Source organism: Podarcis gaigeae, assembly GCF_964106915.1.
Source record: "Podarcis gaigeae genome assembly, chromosome: 15".
Taxonomy (NCBI): Eukaryota; Metazoa; Chordata; class Lepidosauria; order Squamata; family Lacertidae; genus Podarcis; species Podarcis gaigeae.
Genome location: NC_139692.1, coordinates 38,945,402 through 38,965,814, shown reverse-complemented (window position 1 = coordinate 38,965,814; position 20,413 = coordinate 38,945,402). Strand labels below are relative to the sequence as shown.

General features: G+C 45.1%; 1 protein-coding gene across 9 annotated transcripts in view; it reads right to left on the bottom strand.

Annotated features, from left to right (window-relative positions):
* Positions 1–20,413, bottom strand: part of ACACA (acetyl-CoA carboxylase alpha) — a 187,110-nt gene that overhangs the window by 26,961 nt on the left and 139,736 nt on the right. For all 9 annotated transcript variants that reach the window (XM_083714255.1, XM_083714256.1, XM_083714258.1 and 6 more), the window contains 5 exons: positions 11,465–11,608; positions 10,504–10,624; positions 6,035–6,131; positions 5,008–5,104; positions 3,411–3,546 (listed from right to left, as the gene is read on the bottom strand). In XM_083714255.1, the coding sequence (XP_083570381.1) occupies positions 3,411–3,546; positions 5,008–5,104; positions 6,035–6,131; positions 10,504–10,624; positions 11,465–11,608 (595 nt within the window). The remainder of the gene's footprint in view (positions 1–3,410; positions 3,547–5,007; positions 5,105–6,034; positions 6,132–10,503; positions 10,625–11,464; positions 11,609–20,413) is intronic.

Sequence of the window (20,413 nt, the reverse complement as noted above, 5' to 3'; positions counted from 1 at the left end):
TCTCAAAACACCTGGAGGGTCAAGTTTGGCCATGCCTGTATTAGGGTGAATGGGGCTCCACCCCACCAGTCCCAGTTTGCCCTCAAACAGCTGCCACCTGGCCCTGCCTGACAGCTCCCTCTTCCTCCATCTCAGTGTTGCCCTTTGTAGAACTGAGAAGTGGGGAGGCGGAGGAAGGGGACAAATCTAGAACTAGTTGGCTCTATCTGCCATTGGCTCTTGCTCCCCCTACTGTTGGCCTCCCTGCCTGACACCCTCTACCAGACACTTTTGTGGGTTCATTTACAAGGTGATTGTAATCTAATCTTCCTGGTTATCATGAGAAGTGAGAAATAGTTTTTTTAAAGACTGCACTCCTGAAGGATTTCCAAGAATTGCTCAAATGTATTCTTTAACCGATGTTCAGGTGAACGGAACACTAAAAAAAATAAATGCTAGCAGCAAAGAGGGGGAACTTTTTTTAAGGGGGAGTGAATGTCATCTCTGGGTGAAAAAGAAAAGATCCTTATTTTTTATATAAATATATATATAAGGGGAATGACAAATTTATTGCTAATTAAGCAATCACTTTATTATGTAGTGCTAGCAATAAACCACTTGAAGCTCCTTTCAGCTAATTCCAATGTTAAGAAAATAATTGCTCAATTCAAATTATTTTAACCAAATTAATTCTTTAGGAGACATTTTTTAGTAGTGCTACATAATAAAATAATTGTGTAATTAGCCTGGCATTTTTCACTCCTGCCATGAGCGAATATTTTAGCTCGGTAGAAGGAGGCTGGCCAAATGGGGAAGACTGCACTCCCTCCCTCCCTCCCTCCCTTTCTCATTTGCACAGAGACGGAGATTTAAAAAAAATAAAATAAAGAGAAAAAGGAGATGGGGCAGGAATGAATCAAAGCGAGCTTCCTGAATGTAGCTATTTTTGCATGGAATTCAATTGCAGACTGGCAAGTCCAGGCTACATTAATTTATACCACTACCACCCCTCTATTTAAAAAATAACTAGATTTGTTTTCTTAATGTGATGGATGAACCAGATCATTGTTTGTTTGTTTTTGGTGAGCATAGTGTTCTGCAACCTTCCTACAGACCACCTGAACGGATCTTCTCTACTGCCACCTGAGAACCTCTGCAGTGGGCAGTACTGAGCTAAATGTACCAAAGGTTTAACTTGCCTCCTATGTACATTTTTGCTTGTGTTCCACAGTCCCTCCATTGCTCTCTGTTAAACTAACAGGCAAAGGCAAAGGAAGGAGATCTGACAAAAGTAAAGGACTGTGCTACTGGGGAAGAAGTCCCAAGTACAGCTGGGCGGACTTACTGAAGGGGATACAAGCTTATTTTAGAGCAGAGATGGGGAACCTGTGGCCCTCCAGATATCATTTGACTCTAACTTCCACCAACCCCAGCCACCAGGGAGTTGTGATCCAACATCTGGAGAGTCACAGGTTAGAGGAAGACTATGTCCAGGGACATAGGAAGCAGACTATTGGACATCTGGCTCAGTATCATCTACCCTGACTGGCAGAAGCATCTCTCCGGGGCTTCAGAAAGGGGTTCCCCTCCAGTTCTATCTGGGGGTGGCGAGGGCTGAACCTGGGGGGTCTCTGCATACGAAGCAGGGGCTCTTAGCAAAACAGAAGCAGTGATAGTTGGTCCCCTCTCTCCAATGGGCTGGGAAAGCATTTTCAGTTTTGACACAATAACCTCAGAACATTCTGCCACCGACAGAAAATCCTTCAAATCGTCCGGTGCAAAGTTAAAAGTCTAATTTCCCAGGCCACCGGAACAACCTTATAGGTTTGCACTGGCAAACACAGGCATCTGGATTTTTTCTCGCTCGGATAACTGCACTTTTTCTCTCTCTCCCCCACCTGCTCTCTGACTCTGTCCATCAATTCTGGGCAACACTCAAAGCTCGAATCATCCTTAGCAGTTTGGATGGAGCTTCAGAGTAAAAATGACAACACACACACACCAAGCAATACACCCATTGCGTACATATAAAAAGAGTCTCCTAAATCCATTACTCTCAGGTTCCGCCGCGATATAAACATGCAGGTAATCAGAGTTTGTTGTAGTTGTTTTTAAAGGTCTTTTCATTTTATTTTTTTTCATTCTGGTCAAAGTCTCTGGTAACCGTTTCCCCTTTTTATTGTTATTTATAACCTGTCCCAGGGGGTGGGGGTGGGGTGGGTAAAATAATAAGTATAACATGAAAAACCAACCGAGAGCGACCCCGTAGCGCTACCAGCAAGGCGGTTTAATATCTTTGGGATTTGCATCCTATCAACCGCTATTCACGCTGAGCCCAAGACCCCGGTGCTAATTTCGAGTAAATTTCACGCTTGATGTCTCGCTGTTGTGGGTCACTGGCGGTTCGTCTAAATAAACTGCTTCCCTCCATCTAAATATTCAAGGCGTCCTCTTCCTTCTTTTTTTTAAAGAGGAAATAATAATTTAATTTTTGCATTATGTTGAATAGCCTTGCGGCTAGACGGAGCTCATTCGGCAAAAATAAACCTTTCCCACTCTCGATATGCCTTTATTTATCATACAGATTTTTTTGTTTATATATGCATATAGGGATATAAATATATGTGCAAAAGCCAGTGTGTTTGGGGACACGTGTGCGTGTGTGCAACGGCTTAAATTAGACCTCCTAGGCTGACTTGTAAAGAGCCCCCCCCCTCCTCCTCTACTAATGTCAATTCTCAACATGGCAAGAGCAATCTCTAATCTTTTCCTACTCATTACACACAATTTTGGAGTCATTTTACCCACGGCGCAGCCAAATCTTAGCGGAGTGTGTGTATATATGCATGTATTTGTGTGTTCTTAGGCGCACCGAGGGGTGGTATAATTGTTTATTTTCACTCTCTGCTTAATCCTCTGCCCCCCTCCAGCTCCCGCCTCCCCCTACCACCCAACATGGAAACCAAAATTGCAAGCGTTTCTCTTAAGGAGTGTGGGAAGATTGACAACAGATGCTCCCTTAACTTGCTCCCTGGGTTCCTCTATCGGCTGACACTGGATAATGTCCAAGGTGATCGCTCTTTGAGGAAGCTTCTTCTCTGGAATACATGTTCCTCGCCGCAGTGGAAGCTGGTCCATGAGGACAAATAGGGCATTGCCCCACCAGCCTCTGTCTACCCTTGGCTAGCATCCACTTGCCTGCCTGCTGACTTAAAACCAGCCCAGAGGTGGCCCTTGCTATCAACTTCCTCTTTCTCATTGCTAGTTTTGCCCTTGTACAATGCGGGAGGGAGGAGGATGTGGGGAAAACAAGAATGAGTCAGTTTCACGTACTGTTGGGTTCCCTGCCGTCCACCCCACCAATCCCAATGGGCAAAAGCAACCACTGGCTGAAAAAACCCCACCCATTTTTAAACAACAACAATAATAACCTTTCATTCCTCCAGAGAAGCCTCTCCAGTTTGCAAAGACCATCAGCGGCAGCCCTTCCCGGTTGAAATCCTTTATTGCTTGAGCCGTCTTGAAGGCTGAGTCAGGAAACCACACCTGGCCAGCCTGCTGGATAATCTGTTGCAAGGTGAGTGAGAGGAAATGGTTTGCAGGTGAGTACAAGGATCAACTGTAAGGCAGCATTAGCAGAAGCAGCGAAAAGCTGTGAGTACAAAACCCAAACCGATTAACTGCAGGAGATTAAGGTTGCTTTAGTCCACAGCTGCTAAGACACAGGGGGCTGCACTCAGAGCAGACTCGTGGAAATGGAACGGACCCACGGTGGTCCTGTCCGCTCATGTCAATGGGTCTGCTCAGAGCATGATGAATCCTGGATACAACCCCAGCAGCAACACCACAAAAGCTATTTGAAGACTTGCTGGGTCATCAAGGAAAAGCTGTCAGGGCAGGGGGGTTGCGAAAACAGGCAGGGCATGCAGCAAAACAGGAGGTGTGGTGGGTCTCTGCGTGTGCAACCCATGGAGACCCACTGCGTATACACCCCTCCTTTCATGTGAGTGAAGGATGGAGGAGTGCTCCCTATAAATGTTGCTCTGGAGAACATCAGTGTTGTTGGCCTACATCTCACACAACTCCCATCACCCCTGGCCATTGGCCGGTCTATCTAGGGCTGATGGGAGTTGGTATCTATCAGCTGGAGAATCACAGATATCCCCCAGTGCTATATCACTTCAAAGGGATATGCTTCGGATGCATGCGGGCATGTGAGTGGCCCCAAGGACAGATTTAAAGTCAGTGCCTTGTTGCAGAATTAACTGAGAAGTTAAGCAGTCCTTCCCATTCTACTAACACAGAGCTCTGTGTAACTTGGAGGCTTGTGTGCACTGTGGCTCATTGCCTCCAAAGTTTGTCCCATTTTTATTCATTTATTGCCTTTATATCCCACCTTTTCCTCCAAGATCCCCACAATAACCTTGTAAGGCAGGTTAGGCTGAGAGGCAGTGACTGGGCCCAAGGTCACTCACTCAGCTTCATGCCCAGGTGGGGATTTGAACCTTGGACTCTCAGGTCCTAGTCTGACATTTTTAACCACTACATCAGTGTTTTTCAACCACTGTTCCGCGGCACACTAGTGTGCCGCGAGATGTTGCCTGGTGTGCCGTGGGAAAAATTGAAAAATTCGAAAGATTTAAAAATAACGTATTTTATAATTTTTCATATTTCTGTTTACTTACTATTTCATAATAAAGTAATTATAAAATACTTTCTTTGTGTTTATTTGATTCCTATTCAAGAGAATTACTTTATATATAGTCAATATAGGCACAGAGTTAAATTTTTTAACATTTTCTAATGGTGGTGTGCCTCGTGATTTTTTTCATGAAACAAGTGTGCCTTTGCCCCAAAAAGGTTGAAAAACACTGCACTACATCATGCTAGATCTAGTCGGAATTACCTTGTCACTTTTCATACCCATTTGCAAAGAACGAAACAGACACATTTTTACCACCCTCAACAGCAACTGCCCTCAGCATCCCCCAAGGACCCATGCCATGTTTTAGGAGCTATAAAACATACCTTGGCTTCTGAGTCCAGGTTTGCAGGGTCTGCAGGAATGGTCAGCTCCACTGTCCGGGTTTCAACCGCAACCACGCCAACAGGTATTCCACCCAGCCTGGTAACGAATGGCAAAATGCACAATTGTGTTTGTGCAACTTGACATTTTTAAACACTTTGGATCCTGATCCAAAATGAGAGAGGGGGTTAAACCCTTTCCTCCTGCGCAGTTTTTCCAACTGAAAACCCCCCAAACCCAAGGAAGAGACAGCAGCTGCTGCTTGTGGGGATTTGTTCTTTTTGTTTTGTTGGGGAAAATGGAAATTTATTTTGAAGTGGGGAGGAAGAAAACCCTCACATACCCAGCCCCAAATCTATAGAGCACTGCCATCAATTTTAGAATTAAACATATGCAAAGTGATTAGGCATTTAGAATATTGCCTCTCCTTGGCTTTCAGTCTTTTAGTCACTTTGCAGCATCGTATGTAGCCATCCTTTCCCTCTGAACCACAGATAGGGCTTAAGTTGAGCAAGAAAGCCAGAGAAGTACATACGAGGCAGAACATTCTCTCTTGCGGATATTACTGAGCTTTCACCAAACACCCTCCCAATCCTCCATACAGGCAGGGAATAATGCATTATTTGCGTTCAAGGACATATTCCACTCAGGCAAAAACATTAAAGGAAGGGATGAAGCAAGGGCAGTGAAGACTGTGGCCAGAGGACTGGCCTATGGAAGAGTCCTGAGGGCCACAAAGAGAGGCTTGGAGGGCCACATTTGGCCCCTGCGCTTGAGGTTACCCACCCCAACTTACTGTATTGACAAGTTTGGCTGTGACCTAAAAATCAGAAACCAGTTTTAATTTCATATCTGTCTGGAAAACTCACAGCAGGGCCTTAAGCAGGCCCCCTGCCCTAATCTGCAGTCCGGAGATAATTATACTGAGCTCCCGTGCAGGGCTGTTGTAGAAATGACAACAAAATAATGTACCTTTCAGTGCTTTGAACATGCAAAATTCTCCACAAATATCAAACAACAACGACTTACCTGCCTCTGCCAACCACAACTGTCTGAGCCCAAGGCTGCATGATCTCCGAAAAGGAGCCGTAGTCAAAGAAGCCAGAGAGCCACTGGCCCTTCTGAGCTACAAAGAAAGGCGGGGGGGGGGGGGACATCAAGAGGAGTGGAAGTGAGCGCAAGTTGTCCCGAGTCTTGCGAAGTGGATTATAAATATGCAGATAAATAAACATAATTAAAAGCAAAGCACAAGACAATGCATACAAATTGCATATCTGCTCACATGAATTATAACATTTTCTTGCATCTGATGAAGTGGACTCTCAAGTGCAGGTAAAGGTTATGCCGCAATAAATGTGCTGTATCTTTTAAGGTGCCACATACTGCACCTTTGTCGTCGTTCTCAAAATGCTTTAGGGTTGCAGCCTGCAAAGTCATCCCATTTGCACAAGGACATCTCCCTTTCCTCTGTGTGCCCCTCAAATCTGTCCTGGGAGTTCCCTCAACCCTCCAGAGCAGACTTGGCGGGGGGGACAGAGGGGTGGGGCACGTGGGGGAGAAAAAGAAGTTGTGTTACGCAAATGGAAGTCATGGAGGGAATGAGATTTAAGCCTGCCTTGCTCTAGCCCAGTGTTTCTCAACCTGTGGGTCCCCAGTTGTTGCTGGACTACAACTCCCATCATTCCTAGCCAGCATGACCAGTGGTCAGGGATGATAGGAGATGTAGTCCAACAATATTTGGGAAGCCACAGGTTGAGAACTGCTGCGGGTCTAGCCAAAGGGAAGAAATGACAAAGAGATCAGCCAAACCAACCAAGGAAGTCTCATTGAACCAACAAGCCAAAAAGGGGCAGCTGATACCCCCTGGACTATGTATAAATTGAAGCATGTTCAGTTTTCTCCGGAGACAGGCAACTCTGCTATAGCTACACCAGTGTGGTGCAGTGGTTAGAGCGTCACACTAGGACCTGGCAGACCAGGGTTCAAATCCCCATGTGGTCATGACACTCACTTGGGTCAGTCTCCGTCTTGCAGCCTACCCTACCTCACAGGAGTGTTGTGAGAAGCGTTTGTGGGAAGGGGGTCATTTGTTTGTTTTTGTTTCGTATTCGGTATTCTCATTTTGTATGTTTCTGTTGTGAACCGCACCGGGTTCTTCAGGTGGAAGGCGGCATATGAATTTAATAAACAAAATAATAATAACAACATTGTGAGGGGAGCACCCTGCACACTGTCTTGAGAAACTTGGAGGAAAAGTGGGATACAAATGCATTAATAGAGGGAAAAAAGAGGCCACCTTTAACCTTGCCATCAATACATGGGGAGCCCAATGCAAACTCTGAAAGAGACTTTCTCAGAGAAGTTGCCAATGCCAAGTGAATCTCTCCAAAAGTTATATATTAAAGGCTATGAAAATGTCTGCCTGCTGCCAGCCGCTGTGGCTGTCTCTTTAATTTGCTCGTCTGCATAGCGAGGGCCATTTATCAGCAGAAGGCATCATTTACTGTTAAACGATGGGACACAGGGAGCAGAGGGAATTTGCCTTGCTTTTAAATAAATAACTCTACGGGGTGGTTCCTTTCCCCCTTCTCTTTCTCACAAGACAAGGCAAACATTTGTCAGAAGGCAGCCAAGGCATTAAAAGAGGTTGTTCTTCAAGGCTTTCCCCCGGTTTCTAAAATGTATGCACTTTAAATTTCTTTTAAGCCAGGCTATCAGACCGGAATTCTCTCCCCCACCCCACCTCCTCCTCCTCTGCTTTGGCAGTAGCGAGACTGAGCCAATTCTTAAAGACATAGACTGATCATTTGGGGGAGCTCCCATCTCTTTGTGGCTAAGCATGGGCTTTGGAGACAAGAAGGTCCCGGGTTCAACAGGAACGTAAGCTGTTCCTGGAAAATACCTATTGAAATTAATGGAGCCCAGTTATTCAAATCCATTGATTTCAATGATTCTACTCTGAACAGGGCTAAAGTTTTTATCTTGTGAACCGCCCTTAGATCAACAGATGAGGGGCGGTATACAAATTTAATGAATAATAATAATAATAATAACTTTGGATGCAACTATTGAGACAAGCACTTTGCTGATCTCCTGGCTTGAATCTCCTGTTTAGAGTGTTATGCTGTTTTAAAGGTCTAGTTTATTATATATTCTGAATGTGGGTGTCGTTTGATGTTGGCTTTCAGTTGTTTGTGAATCTCCTTGGTTCAATGTTTCCTAAACTGACTGGCAGAGGCTCTCCGGGGTTTCAGACAGGAGTCTTTTCCTCAGCCCAACCTGGAGATGCCCAGGATTGAACCTGGGACCTTCTGCATGCAAAGCAGATGCTCTGCCACTGAGCTATGGCTCTCCCCTGATATGTTTAGGAGGGATGCAAACAGAGCAAAGTGGGAAAGAGGAACAGGCTTAAAATCAGTGCCAAGAAGATATGGGCTCTAGGCAGGCATTGCCAGCTTCCATACCTCTCCCTTGTGGGGTGGGGAGGAAACCTCCACTGCCCTTAAGCAAGGAGAATTGTGCTTCATATAAAAGCCTCTTTCCCCCACAGGCTCTCTACAAACGCAGGAGGTGGGGGAGGCCTCTCGTGCTCAGCCTCTTTTGCAACGCTATAATTTTGAACAAGCACTCCTTGCCCTGTAACGCCAAGTGCAAAAGCAATTAAAAAAGTGGAATCCGAGCAAAGCCAACCTCTGCTGACTCCAGCGGGATGGCAAGTGTTTTATCAAGCCCAAACTTGAAATTACTATGTTCTAATGTTCCTTGGCTCCGTGGCCCCCCGCTGTAAAATGTGACCATCCATTTCAAAATTATCTCTCCATCGCCGAGTCCAGAGCTTGATCGTTTCGATTCTGGGCCTCGCATCGGGCGTCAGTTTGAAGAATATCGCGGCGCTATCTCTCCTAATAAACGGCTTTAACTTTTCACCTAGGAGATCTCTCCTTTAAACTTATCGCGGAGAATCATCTGCTTCCCCTTAACGCCTCCACTAAATTAAAAAACTCGAAGTCACTCAATTTGGAACCTGCATGCTTTCAACAAGCCAGATGAATTGCCGGCAAGATGACGGGGTGGGTGGTGGTGCAGGGAGAGGATGGAATATTAGCCAAAAAGAAGTTGCCAAAAAAAATCCCATTCTAGCCAGCAGATAAGTGCAGCTGCTGAAGGATGGCGCTGCTCAGGAAGACCTGGTTAGAATTTTGCCTCTGCAGTGAACTATTAGGTGACCTTAGGATAGCCGCCCTCTCTCGGTACCATTATCTGTCATATGGGATAATAATATTGGCCTACCTTATAGGGCTTATGGAGTATGCATTAGCTATATAAATTCAAATAATATTGTTATTATTGTTAGTATTAACTACTGCAGCAGCAGTACATGGGACCTGCAATAAATCATTGTTGTGTGGAGTGCTATTTGGGGTTGCAGCCGGCCACACCCTCTCTAATTATACTCCATTCCATCCTCCCTTTCTTCCACCCCTCTCTCAACAGTTAGTCAGCACTCCAGGACCACTGAGTATGCTCAGTCCTCACAGTCAGGGCTGCCCCCGTCAGGGCTTTCCCCTACCCCAAAGTACTTTTGTGCTTCTGCAAACCTTGGGGTGCCCCTAAGCCTGCTGCCAGCTCTCCCTCTTCCAGAGGGATGGTGTCAAATAATAAGATCATTATTTGTATATAGCAGGGCTGAGGAAGCTTTTTCAGCCCTTTCACTCCTAGGGGTGAGATACTAGGGGTGGGCAGGCCAGAAGCAAAGAGTGTGGGGAGGAAGAAAGGTAAATTTTACCTTTGTACAGCAGGCTGGTTTCTGCACATGCTCACAAGACACGTCATCAGAGTTCAAGGACACATAAGAAACACTTGAGGGTGCAAAACAGGGCTGGTGTGGAGCGTGGCCAGGGGAAGAGTCCCCAGAGCCAGACAGAGAGGCTTGGAGGGCTGTCTGTGGCCCCTGGGCCTGGGCTTTCTCTCTCTTGACATACAGGATTAGCGCACAGCAGACAGAACGTTGCACTTGGGATTTGGAGAGGATATTACTCCTAACAGAGGGAGAGTGCCCTATGGCAGCTGAGTTCCTAGGTCTAAAGCAACGTGACTTACAAAGCCTCAGCTCCTTAAAAAGTTTGCAGGCTCTGTGCTAAACATGGGCTGCAACCTAACGGCAAGTCCCGTAGCAGCCCTTTTGCAAGACCCTAGCTCCTTTTCCAGCAAGCTGAGCTGGAGAACTGAACTAGAAGTTCCAAATAGTGTAGAATACTGAAGATTTAAATCTACTGCTAACAGAAAGCAACTGAATGTGATTTTGCTATTAGTGTGTGTGTGTGTGGGTGGGTGGATGGATAGATAAATAGATAGATAGATATAGATAGATAGATAGATAGATAGATAGATAGATAGATAGATAGATATAGATAGATAGATATAGATAGTGCAGCGATTAATTATCCCGTCTCCACCATTTCCCAGATAGTTCCTCTTTTCTTTGGAAATTAAAGTACCTGGGTTAGGGCGTCCAGCCAGCATCCAGCGAGGATCATAAGGCGTCTTGGTGGGAACAAAGTCAACGGCTCTATCTATCGGGTCCTTGACGGTGATCATTGGGACTGGGCTGAAAACGCTCTGAAAGGGGGGAGGAGAAGAGGGAAAAGTTGGTACATGAGATTCTTGAAATGCTCATACGTTTGGCCAGTTAAACGTTGCAGGAACACAGGAGGGCTTCCTTCTACCACATCCAGTGCTTTGCCCATCTATCCCAGGACCGTCTACTCTAACTAGCAGCAACTCTCCAGGGTCTCTGGCAAAGAAGGGGCTATTCCATCACCTTCCCCATGACCCTTCCAATAGGAGCTAACTGGGGACTTTGACAGGCAAAGAATGTGCCCTGCCACTGAGTAATAGTCCCTGCCAAGTATGCGGCCTTGAACATACAACCATTTTGCAAAGTAACAAGTGAATTCTGAAATGACAATTCCCAAGGTTCCTTGGGGGAAATCCATGCCAAATAGAAGTGATAAAACCTGATTCTCATTTGGAGGGCAAAAGGGGTCCTAGACACAAGTTGTTAAGGGCCTTGTACATGAATACGGCTTGGCCCACTAGCGGATGGGAAGCCAGTCCAAGCTTTTAAGCACCAACATTATGTCCTGGTGATATTCTGTTCTAGCTGAAGCATTTCACACCACCTGGAGCTTCCAATGGCAGCTCACTTAGAGTGTATTGCGGTATTCAAGTCTTGAGGTTCCCAATGAGCAAATCACCACGGCCAGGTGATCTCTGTCCAAGAACGGCGATAGCTAGCAAACCAGCTGTAGCTGACAAAAAGCACTCCTAGCCGTTTAGGAGCAACCCCAAGCTGCACACCGATTATCTTTGTGGCCTCCCCAGAGCTCAGTCCTTGAGCCAATCACCCAACCACAGCAATGCAAGAAGAGCTGAAAGGGGGTGGAGGGAGAGAAATACCTTTGGCATGTAAGACAGCCATTGAAGAATGGTGTAGACCCCTTCGAAGTCGTCGCATACTGTGCTATGGGTCACCCCGTTGTTGTGCATGATCTGGATCCCACCCAGCTGGTTGTTGGAGGTGTACACCTCTCTTCCAAGCACCTGTTTGAAGGCAGGGGGTAGGGAAAGATAGATACCTTTTAACCATGTGCTTGTTATGAGATTTTTTTTGTTAACCACACAATATAAAAAAATCATTCCTGAAACTCCAATTGTTTTCAGTGAAGTCCCCTCTCCAGTATTCACCGTATTTTATTTTATTGCATTTATATCTCAACTTTCTTCCATCATGGGACCCAAAGCAGCTTCTAGGAATGGTATGAGGTCTCCCATCCAGGCGCTGACCAGACCCAGACCTGCTTAGGTTCAGCAAAATGGTGCCTTCACGTGCTTCCAGACCACAGCCTGGTATTCACTAATTTAAAAGCAATGTATAATCTGTATCTTTCTGAAAAATGAGCCAATCAAGGTGGCTAACATTAGAACAGCAAACAGAATGCAATATAAAAATGTCCGTATGAAAATATCAATACAATGGCAGTCTCTAGATGCAACAACACAACATAGTTTATTGTGAGAAGAGCAAAAGTTCCAGGTTCCCCATCTCCTCTTTCTCAGAACCTTTTGCAGCATTTGCTTTTCCATAGTTTCTTTGGCCCCAACACAACCCCAAACCATGGTTTATCAAACCCTGCCCAGTGGCTTATCTGTGGCTTGTTCAGTGGCAAGAAACCATAGTCTGAATGGTTTGTTGTTGGCTTATGAACCTTTCTTAACCTTGGTCAATTTTAGCCACTCCCAGATACTCACCAAGCCACAAAGGAATGAGGAAAGAGCAGCTGGAAAACAAACCAAATGCAGAAGACTAGCTAACAGCTGCAGAAGACTGGCTATGTTCCTCCACTGCTGGAGGCCCTGTGCCTTTGAATGCGAGTTGCTGGGAATCACAAGTGGGGAGAGTGCTGTTGTACTCAGGCCCTGCTGTTCAGACTTCCCACAGGAGAGAATAAGACGTAGGACCAGATGAGCCACCAGCTCTCTCCACTTGCGATTCCTGGTTTTCAGAGGCACACTGCTTCCAACACAATTCATGGTGCTTCCAATATCATCCGTGGATAACCTTATTTTTAAATGAGTTTGTTTATTTTGCATTATTTATTCTGATTATGTCAGCCATGGGGAGGGAGCAAAGGACTATGCTGGCTCTTGGACACCCCTCCCATCTGCTCAGCCTGCATAGCTCAGTCGCTTAGAGCGCGGTGCTGATAACACCAAGGTTGCAGGTTCAATCCCCGTCTGCAACAGTTGCATATTCCTGCATTACAAGGGGTTGCGCTAGAATTGATCCACAAGGTACCCTTCCAACTCTACAATTCTATGCTTCCATGAAATGCTCGAAATCTTCTACCCGCTGCTCCTCCTCCTCCTCCTCTCTGTCCCTCTCCAATTCAGGGCTGAGATTTCATCCACGCACTTTTGAAGCTTAACACCTTCCTACCCCTAGGGACCAGAAACTCGCTTTGGCAACCAAAGAGACATAACAAAAGCTGTGTTTTTTTGCATGGCACAACTGTGAAACTGCGGCAGAGAGCCAAAGACGTATACAACGCAGGAGAGGCCTTGAAAGGAGCAAGTCTGAAAACGAGACCTTGTGTGCCTGCGCACACACCTTTCAGTCAACAATTTCAAACCACGCCGACAGGTGCAACTCTTTCCCCTCCCCGGCAGTTTTCCTTCGAAGGGGTCCATTAAAATGAGCCTCTGACCACCGGTCTCTCAATTCTTCCTCTCTCTCACTGCTCCTTTCTTCTAATCTCAGCCCAAGCGCCGCACAGCTCTGCTCCCATTCTCCCGCTGTCTCTTCCCATTTGCCCTTTCGCTGACTGATACACTGATCTCTCGGTCACTCGGCTTTCTGCTCTGCTGGGTCCATATTACTAATAACACCTCTGCCACGGCCAGTTTACCTCATGAAGGCAGGAGCACATCATTACAAAATAAACTCATAACTTTGACATTCGAGCAAATACACGCCATTTGTTATTTTTATGGCGCGAGTCTTTCCAACAGGCAGGGCGGGTGGGAGGGAGGGGGTGGGGAAGGTGGCATTATGTACCTGGTTCCATTTAGATCGCACAAAACAAAACAAAAAGGGAGGGAGGGAGAGAAACATGCGTGCGCAACCACAGACGCCTCCGCACACTCCTGACCAAAACAAAAGCAAACTAGGAAACACAACCGGCACGAGCTGAATTATTAGAGGCAGGTGTCTCATTGTCCCTCGCCCCTTTCCTCTTAGGCCTCAGAGCAGGTGTGGGGAACCTGTGGCCCTCCAGACATTGCTGCCCTACAACCATCCCTGGCCATTGCCCACGCTTGCTGGGGCTGATGGGAGTCGTAGTCGGTGTGGTGTAATGGTTAGAGTGTTGGACTAGGTCCTGGGAGAGCAGGGTTCGAATCCCCACTCAGCCATGAAGCTCGCTGGGTGACCTTGGGCCAGTCACCACCTGTCAGCCTAGCTTACCTCACAGGGTTGTTGTGAGGATGAAATGGGGAGGAGGAGAACCATGTACACCACCTGGAGATCCTTGGAAAATAAAAGTGGTACAGTGGTACCTCGGGTTACAGACGCTTCAGGTTACAGACTCCGCTAACCCAGAAATAGTACCTCAGGTTAAGAACTTTGCTTCAGGATGAGAACAGAAATCGTGTGGTGGCGGTGTGGCGGCAGCGGGAGGCCCCATTAGCTAAAGTGGTACCTCAGGTTAACAACAGTTTCAGGTTAAGAACGGACCATCAGAACAAATTAAGTTCTTAACCCGAGGTACCACTGTATATGAATGTAATAAATAAGTTCAGCGACATCTGGAGGGCCCAAGATTTTCCATTCCTGGACTAGAGGAACAATGAAGAGGTGTCTTCGGACTGAGGGCTGCATTTTCAACCATAGACAACCTTCACAGCGTGGGGATTCCTGGGGTGGGCAGGACAGAGGCTAAAGTGAGCATAGCAACTGGTGTGGCTCTGATCTTTGAACAGTGGAATAATAATAATTTATTTGTACCCCACCCATCTGACTGGGTTGCCCCAGGCATTCTGGGCGGCTTCTGACAGAACATAAAAATACAATGAAAACATTCAAGCCATGAAAAAGTCAGAGGTTTCTATACGCATCTCTCCATCCTCCAGCCAACTAGTCAAAGGCATTGCCACACTTCAAGGACAACATTCCTGTCAGGCAAAAGTGCGCAGAAAGAGGAGCAGAGAATGGAGGGCAGGGTCTGGGGAAAATCCCAAGGGCCGGACAGAAAGGCCCTCAGGTTCCCCATCCACTAGCCAAGAAACTGTGGATATCTGACAGGCCGCTTCCACCCCAGGCAACACAGCTGGCTCAGGGCAAATAATTAAAGATGGAGTCCTCATTGCTCTCACCTTAGCCTTTCCTCGACTAGTATTCGCAGGCCTCCCAGTGTTTGACAGGTCTCCTCTTGGATTGATAATTGCGGCCTGTGAATACTGACCTCCCCCACCTGCTGCTTTTAAATCCTTTGTTTGCATCCAAACTATTTAAACAATCTTTCATTCATAGCCTGCAGATTGCCCATATAGAGAATTACTGTTTTCTCTCAGACGTCATCACCCCTATCCCCAGTAAAATGGGTCTGATAGGTTTTTTTTAATACAAAACCCTGCCCAAACTGTTTGACTGGAGGCAGCAGCAAAAGGAGCATACATACTGGTGTTAGAAACTCAGATATATAAGCTAATCACTAAATTGAACCTTAAATGTAGGTTATGGTCACCACGGCAGACTGTCTTGTGACTATTTTTTATTTATTTTTTTGCTATGAAATTTGCTGTTATTATTAGTACTACTATTATTAATTTTAATTTCCTTTCCTTTCCTTTCTATACCGCTTTACATTTTAAAGAAAAAACCCTCAAAGCGGTTTACAACACATGAAAACATCAAATAAAACAATCCAGAATAAAACAGCAACATCTCCACAAATTGGCTGGCTGACCAGATAGTGGAGATGTCAGTCACCACATCTGGTGACAAGACATCTTCACTTGCTTTGCAATTGGACCCGCACCAGTAGCAAAACATGCCTGGCGCTTGGGGAATTTCTAACACTGGCTACACAACACAAGCAGTGATTTCTCCTCCAAACCATCTTCAGCTTCAGTGAGGTAGTGATGTTAGAGGTGAAGCTAGAGGAGAGAATGTATGGAGAGAAATCCTTCATCTATTTCCCGCCCAAATTAAGTGAGCCAACACCCACCAACTAGCTTTCAAATGCAGTTGGATCCACCATGCCTCTGTTGTCAAGTAAATATATTGACTAGTCAATATGGCACCCAGATCCAGCATTAAGCCGGGCATTTCATTTGCTCAAAGCATCTTGACGCACTTGGGAATAGAGGAAACGAAGAAGGGCAGGAGCTGTTTATTTATCTGTATCTCCAAAACAGGGTTTTAAAAGGGCAACAGTACCAATGAACAGGCCTGTTTTAGGAAGGGCCAATCACCTCTTGACTATTGCCTAGTCTTAAGCCACCTGGCAAAGAGATATATGAACCCTTCTGGATTTGGTTTGTTGTTGTTCAATTTCAAGAGACAGACTATGGACCAAGTCCCACACCACCATTGATAAAAGACAACTTTTCATCACTTACACTTCGAATAAGATGTGGGTTGCAGGGTAATTTGACAAAACCTATCCTTGCCAATAAGGGCATTTGTCAGGGTTGAATATTAGTTCCTATACTATTTAATTTAATTGGGAACTGTTTAGTACCTGTCTGCCATGTACCAAAACTGACACGGACTGAAGTCCCACTGTCCAAAACAGGCCTTAAATCACTTTGTAAACTATTCTGAGGTTCTTTTGCAATGAAAAGGTGTATAACTTTTGTGAAATAAAAATTACCAATTAAAAACCATGGCGTTTTCTAGATGCAGATCAATTAATAAGTGGATAACAAATGATGGTCAGCGTATAGACCCAAGTCAAGAAGTTTAGAGACCTGGGCATTATGTTTTCTTCCACTCTCTCCTGGGCTACCCATACAAGGGCGGCAGGACAAGCAGTTCAGAATACTGTTAAGGCTATACAGCCATTTTTCTTTACTAAGAGAGCACAACTTATTCTTGCTGCTGTAAAAGTATGTAAGACCAAAGTCTTGTTTCAGCTGCTGTATAGGGTTCAAGGGTTTTGATTCAATTGCTGAGAATGTTCTTTTGAACTTTTTGGAATACCAAGATGTGTGTTAACTGCTAGGCTACGGCTTTGAGGCTGGCTTCACATCTGAAGAATTCAAGGCTTGGTCCCGTGCCTTGCGATACTGGTAAAAAGTGGCTTATGCTGATCCAACTTCATATTCTCTTTATTTCTTACAAGAAGATGTTACTATCAGCTACGGTTTAAAGGTTTTATTATTAAACTGCATGCATTAGGCTTCCCTACGGGTTTCCTCTGCACACAAGATAATTCTGTTGTAAAATCTATTCTGGAACAACGGATCAAGGATATTGATTGCCAATACTCTTTATCAAGTGCTTGTAGAACTTGTCCTCCAATATATTTGGGCTTAATGTTTGAATTTCCTACATGTGCTACATATCTGGATCATCTTACTATCCCCAAGTATTGCCATGCCTTTTCTAGGGCCAGATCTAACTCTCTTTCTCTTCTGCAATACTGGAAGAGCGTTATCTAGGTGTCCCCAAACAAGGATCATCTGTGTCCCTGGGGTGATGGGCCATGTCTCCTTTGAATATAAGCTTCACAGAGAGGAAAATTAAGAGATTACTTTGCCCCCTTGTGAGGAGCACCCAGGAAGGACACCAGAACAGTCCCCAAAATATTTATTGGCTGGTACAAATAAGTATCTTAAGTACAGCCTCTTCTCTGCTCAAAGGTCTCGTATCTTCAGCTGGTACTCTCGTTTTAACTGCAATTTGTATCCTAGCTTTGTACCTTTTTTTACCGTATGGTATTCTAAATACGTGTATGTTTTATCCTTTGTATTATATCATATTTTAAACAAGCCTATGTGTTAATGCTCATGTTTTTATTCTTTATATCGTCTGTTTTAGCAGGTCTGGGACCGTATAATAAATTATTTGGATTTGAGCAGACTGTATATATATCAAGCCATTTCCCAGGCTTGTCAGCAGCAGTAAACCTGAACCGTCCACACCGTCTACAGATAAACGGTTGCAACAACTCTAGTTTGCTTCCCAGCAGCACTGGGATTTGTTGGTGGCTGGCGGAGATTTAGGTCCACTTTCTATTTATTTCTCTGTCTAAACTCTACTGGCATTCTGCCAGCTTTTGAAGATACACCTGTTTAACACAGGTGTTCCCTTGAGCTCTTTCCCTGAATCACCCCTATTTTGTAGCTGTGCTGTTTTAATCAGGATTGTTTTATCATCTATTTTAATCACGAAAGTGTGTATTTGATTTCATTTTTTAAAATTTAAATATTTACAAAACACTCATATAAAAGATCACAATGAAAAGGCTAAAAACACAGTATTACACAATTTAAAAAAACCTAGCACACACATCAGTAAGAGATGGTTGGCAAAATCACCTCAGGTTCGAAAGACCTGGCTGAATATCGTAATGTCCAGAAGGCATCTAAAACCAGGGGGAGGTGGCTTCTGCCAATCGGCAAGGAGTTGCACAGGGCAGGGCCTATACGCTAAGGATTCATTGCTTGGTAAAGGCCAGTCAAACCTCGGGTGAATGTGGGACCACCAAAAGTGCCCTACTGAAACTCAGACGTATGGCAACCCATGTCAGCAGTGCCGTTTTTGCCAATTTTCCTTAAAAATAGCTTTAAAATTTTGTGTCCGGATTTTCACTTTTTGAAATATGGCAAACCTAGAAACTGCTTAGAAGCCATCTGGGCATGAATTGGGATACAAATTAATAAATAGCAATGAGTCTTCTTCTTCTTTGGCAATCACTAGAACCTGAGTAAGATGACTTCCATGAACATGGTTTTAACAGTGAGTCCATAAATGACTGTGGAGGCCACTTCTGGATCCACACGTCCCTCCCCAGTGGGGACATTGGTTTCCGGGTGGGAGTTGATCACGATGAGGGTTTGCCAAGCGTGCCTTCCTATTAGCGTATTTCTCCCTTTTGTCCTGAGTATGAGCATCTTCAAAGCCCATGACACCTTTGGAAAAGGCTGTTGTCCAATTGGGGCACTCGCAGGACAATGTTTCCCAGTTGTTGGTGTTTATACAGCATTTTTAAAGATTTGCCTTGTGAGAGTCTTTAAACCTCTTCTGTTGACCACCAGCATTACGCTTTCCATTTTTATGTTCAGAATAGAGCAGTTGCTTTGGAAGATGATAATCAGTAATAGCTCATTCGGTAGAGCATGAGACTCTTGATCTCAAGGATGTGGATTCGATCACCAGGTTGGACAAAAGATTCTTGCACTGCAGGTGATGCCACTTGCAACTCTATGATCCTAAGCTGTCCCTCTGTTTCTGTAATGGCTGGCCAGGGACCAATTGTGGGCTTCAGTTCCACAGCACCCCACTAACTGCTGCCCCCTGGTGGATTGGTAGACTCTGTGGCTGGACCAACTCCAGCACCGGTTAACTCCCTGCATGCTGAGTAAAGGGGGGGAGGCAGAGAAGTTCAGGGGTGCGGGCACGAGAAGAGATTAAGAGGAAGAGGAAGGTCTCCCTCTAGCGCAAAAGGACCAGTGACAGTATTGAACAAAACCAGAAGGAAAGAAAACAGTTAATTTTAACAGTGATGATGGTGATGACAACTGGGAATTGTAAGGACGAGAAAGGAAAGCTGTTACAGGACAAATAAAGCAATTTTTTAAAAGGGGGGGGCAGAAAGGAGGGATGAAAGAAACTGGAAGTTTGTGCAGAGAGGATCGCAGATAAGGGACAGGTTAAGTGTGCATAGTGGGGAGAAGAAATTACAGGAGATGAGTAACAAAACAAACTTTCAGAGGTGTAAGGATGGGAGAGAAAAATATGAAATAAATTGCCTTATCCAGTTAGAGCCTCTGGGTCAGCAATTTCTGGCTAAAAAGGGGAGGCTGAGTCACAATGCCTGCAGAGCCAATGGGCATGTCCAGGCAACCCATTTAGTGAGTTGATCAGTTTGTGGGAAAGTTGCAGAATGTGGCAGGAAGCAACATCTATCCCCATTTCCAGTTGCTTTCTGTTCTGAGCATAGTCCTGCTTTTGTTTTGTTTTTTGAAGAAGGCTCATTGCCCAAGATCTACAAATCCAAGTGAATTGTGCGACTTGAATTTGCTAGCATGACGCTGAACCCCACCCACAAAATGGTGGCAGTCCAGTGGCAGCCGCCTCTGTACTCAGCTTAAGAAAAATGTGAACCCTGCCTCAAAAACCAGGAATGAACAACACACATCCAAATCCCTCAAAAAAAGAAAAGAAAAGCAAGAAATAAAAAAGGAATTAAGGCCGAAAGAAAGAAAAGAGTTAAAAGTTCCAGTCCAATTATCTACAATTGAGCCTTGAACAGCTCCTAACAGCTTTCAGCCTCATCGATCAGTACTTCTGCCCTGCCCATTAAAAGTTATTAGATGGTGGAATAATGGCAACTTGATAACAAAGGCAGGTCCTGGTTTTAAAAGAAAAGAAAAGAAGTGTGTACCCTTAAACAAAAGGAGAACAGTGTTTCGGGAAGGGCTTCTTTTCCCCTGAACAATCCTCAATTTCTCTGATAAGGAAAATCGAAGTTAAACTGGGATTGGAATGCCTTAACCAACTAGTCCAGCATTCACCAACTTGTTGCCTTCCACAAATTTTGGGCTACAGCGCCTTTCCAAAGGATGTCAACAAGGGAACAGGCCTTTCCAGCAATGCTCCCCTCCCCAGCAGTGGAATGA